This window comes from Olea europaea, chromosome 19, assembly GCF_002742605.1.
Source record: "Olea europaea var. sylvestris chromosome 19, O_europaea_v1, whole genome shotgun sequence".
NCBI lineage: Eukaryota > Viridiplantae > Streptophyta > Magnoliopsida > Lamiales > Oleaceae > Olea > Olea europaea.
Genome location: NC_036255.1, coordinates 10,000,207 through 10,004,116, shown reverse-complemented (window position 1 = coordinate 10,004,116; position 3,910 = coordinate 10,000,207). Strand labels below are relative to the sequence as shown.

The following is a 3,910-nucleotide window of genomic DNA, read 5'->3' as shown; positions in this document are numbered from 1 at the left end:
GATTATTGAAAAATGATTTTTAAACATATGGTACTGTGTAATTTCCACCTCAAATAATAATTGTCAAATAGGGCTCAATGAGATCAAATCCATTGCTCAACAAAAAGCCCGAGGGTTAAAATGATATTTAGCCATGTTTTAACTTTTCTTTTATTATTATTATTTTATTATTAATAATATATATATATATTTTTTTTTGGGGTTTTTGGGCGTTTGAGGGGGTGGGGGAGGGGGCTGTGGAGACTGGCAGGGCGCAGTATCGTACAGTAATAAAAACTAAAAAGTGTAAAAACACAGATATCAACACCAAAAATTGTGAAAGGGATAAAAGTGAAATCTGGAGAGAGAAAGCGAAGAAAAAGATAGTGACAAGACTGAGAGAGAAAAACAGAGAGACAGAGAAAGAGAGCAGACGGGTCCACTTTTATTGCCTTCTTTATGATACAAAATACGAGCATCCATGACACAGCGGGGGTAGAACAATACTGTAGCCGAGAAGAAGAAGAAGAATACCTGGTCTAGAGAGAGAGAGAGGTGAAAAGGGGAAGATTATGGAGGGGAAATCTTGAAATGGAGCTGAGAAGGACAAGAAAAGAATGGTGGGAGATAAGAGTATTTTTGTTGGGCTAATCGGTTTTCTGAAGAGATTCATTGCTTTGATTTTTCATTGAGAAAATTGTTCAAAAAATTTCTTGTCCTGGAAAAAAGTGAGGAGCAGAAAACCCTTTTTGAAGCAAGAGGCAAGTAATGTAATTTGAAATTTCTTGTTTTTGCGACTTCTTCTTTTCTTAAGATTTTAATTTTTTGGGTTGTTTTTTATATTTTAAATATGATGATTTGTAGATGATTGGAATGCATTATAACAAGAATTTGCAAGGCAAAAGTGTCGTTGAAGTTGCCGGCGGTGGCTTTTCTTCACCTCCGGCGAAGTTCAAGAAAGATGGAAGCTTTACAAACCATGAACCCATATCTGTGTTGGATACAAGAAGTCCAAGCCCCTCCACTTCTACATCCACTTTTTCCTCTTTTAACACCACCACCCAACAAGGAGCTGCGGCACTATCTGCCGCCACCACGGACGGTGGAGGGAAAGCTGACTTCGTGGCTGACCTGGACCATGGTCATAATGCTTCTGCTTTGGAGTTGGCTAATGGGGCTTCTGAAAATTTCAATCTTGGGATTGAAGATTGGGAGAACTTGTTGTCTGAAGCTGTAGTAGGCCAAGACCAGACTCTTCACCGGTGGATTTCGACCGGCGATGTCAACGAGTCTTCGTTGAGCTTGAAGCAGTTCTGGCAAGCAGGAAACTCGAATGAGACCCAGGGAAATGTGGGTTGTGGGTTTTCACCAGTTGATTCAGCCATTTCACCAGTTGGTAATGTTTTTTCAATCTTGAATACTTCTGCTTTAGGCCTTCCAGGTTGTGGCTTTTCTTTGAATGATAACAATGATAAAAATTTGTTATCTTTGCCTAATGGTATGGGCTTTACGAATCAACAATATGGAAGTTTAGAGCAGAAGGCTCAGATTTTTAGCCCACGTGTTGGTTTACAACAACTTCAGAATCCAAATGTATCAAATCTGCATCCTTTGAACTTGAATGCTTCATTGTGTGTCAGTGCACGAGAGAAGGAACATCAATTCCAGCCCCCACCAAATTGTGATAAACCCAGTTCTGTAGATTTTGATTTAGGCTTTCAGAATCGGACCGTTCCATTTCTTGATCCGTGCAATGAGTTGTTGCTGATGAAACAACAGTCGTTCGAAATGCAGCAGACTTCAATGGATTATTGCCAACAGCCTAAGTTTGTTCCTCTGCATCAGCTTCAGCAGAAAACAATGTTGGTGCCGAAGCAGGAGGTAGCTAGCGACAGTGAGGATCAAATGGTGGCTCCCCACTGTCAGCAGCAGCACCAGCATGTTATAAATGATCAACTCTACATGGTGGCTGAGTTGATAGTGGCTGGAAATTTCTCCAACGCGCAAGGGATATTGGCGCGGCTCAATCAAGTTCTTTCTCTAGCTGGGAAGCCTTTTCAAAGGACTGCTTTTTATTTGAAGGAGGCTTTGCACTTAGCCCTCTTAATGCCCAACCTGGGTACCCCTCTACCGAGGATTCCCACACCATTTGATGGTATGTTCAAGATGGGTGCTTATAAGATCTTCTCCGAAGTTTCACCCCTTGTCCAGTTCATGAATTTCACGACCAACCAGGTTATTCTTGAAGCCCTTGATAATGCTGAAGAGATTCATATTATTGATTTTAATATTGGTTTTGGTTTTGGTGCTCAATGGTCTTCTTTTATGCAAGAGATTCCAAGGAGGAATCAGGGGGTGCCTTCATTGAAAATTACTGCCTTTGCTTCTCCTTCGACCCATCATTCAGTTGAGCTTAGCCTCATGCATGAAAATTTAACACAGTTTGCTAATTATCTTCATGTTAATTTTAAGCTGGAGGTAGTGAATATTGATTCTTTCGATCCAAATTCTAATTCGGTATCCTCTTTCCGGTCATCGAATAGTGAGGCCATTGTCGTGAATTTCCCTATCTGGTCCTTGGAAAGTCACCTGTCTGTTCTTCCATCACATCTTTCCTTCATAAAGCAGCTTTCACCAAAAATATTGGTCACACTTGATCGTGGATGTGATCGAACTGATCTCCCATTCTCGACTCACATTCTTAACTCACTTCAGTATTACGAGGTTCTACTGAACTCTATCGAAGCTACAAATATTACTTCAGATTCCATTAACAAAATCGAGAAGTTCCTATTCCAGCCTAGGATTGAAAGCACCGTTTTGGGGCACCTTCATGCCCCTAACCTGATGCCACCATGGAAAAACCTTTTTGCTTCTGCTGGGTTCTTTCATACATCAATCAGCAACTTTGCCGAAACACAAGCTGAATGTGTAGTCAAGAGAAGCCAAGTTAAAGGATTTCATGTGGAGAAGCGGCAAGTATCACTTGTGCTATGCTGGCAGCATCACGAGCTCATGTCTGTGACAGCTTGGAGATGCTGAAAACAGTGAGTTGATCAAGTAAAAAGGTTGGATATTGTGCTAGTCGACCATCAAGTTAATAAATTTTGAAATTAATCGTATGACCTCGATGTTAAGTTAGTTTCTGTAAATTTTCTTGCTTGGACTTATTTCTATGCAGCCTAGACTTGTCATGAACTTGTTTTCTGACAAAATGGAGTCTTGCTTTCTAAGTGTAGTAGTTATTTTATTATCGTGTTTCTTACTCTTGTGCCTTCTGATTGTGTACTAGTAAGGATTGGTTTTCCCATGCTGTAATGATCTTCTTCATTTATGCTTATTCATTTGCATGTAGTGTTATATAAAGCTATTTCTGTTGTTGGTACCGGACTTACTGATCATAAAGAATGCGCTGCTGCATTTGATGATTTGATCTAAGTGAATTCTTGTACGAACACTTAATGGAGCCGTTTTGAGGTATAAATCCTGCTTACAGAGCCTTTTTGAGATGTTAAAACAGAACTCTGGTCCTACTTCTGTGTTTTAGGTATCTTCAAATTTAGTATTAGGAGCAGGCAAAAAAATTTAACCATCGTTCAGAAGGGACAATGGGTTTAAGTGCTTGTTTGGTATTGTTTTTAAGCGCTAATAAGCTATGGGTTCTAATAAGTGGGCAGTAAATTGTGGGTCCTACGAAGAATGAAGAAGAAAAGGCTTAAGGTTGTACTTTTGCTGTAATCCCTTTTTTTTCTCCGTGGACTTCGCTTTTCTTCCTGATTTGGATCAACTCCCTTCATTGAATTGTAGTGGTAAGACAACAACAACAATATTTATTAGCTCGAATCATTAAGTGACCATTCCTGTAGAAGATCAATATTAGCCATCATCTGTGGCAACGAATCATTTTATCTCGGTGACTAGATTCCCAGAA

The 3,910-nt window shown here is 39.9% G+C and overlaps 1 protein-coding gene across 1 annotated transcript; it reads left to right on the top strand.

The window, feature by feature from the left end:
* Positions 1 to 365: 365 nt before the first annotated feature.
* On the top strand, positions 366 to 3,349 carry LOC111368769 (DELLA protein GAI1-like). Its single transcript, XM_022990202.1, has 2 exons — positions 366 to 740; positions 844 to 3,349. The coding sequence occupies exon 2, from the start codon at positions 844 to 846 to the stop codon at positions 3,019 to 3,021; it is 2,178 nt and encodes a 725-aa protein (XP_022845970.1). The 5' UTR covers positions 366 to 740; the 3' UTR covers positions 3,022 to 3,349.
* Positions 3,350 to 3,910: the final 561 nt, after the last annotated feature.

What these genes read in the sequence shown, in the direction of transcription:
- LOC111368769 (XM_022990202.1), top strand. Translation starts at nt 844, where the DNA reads ATGATTGGAATGCATTATAACAAGAATTTGCAAGGCAAAAGTGTCGTT.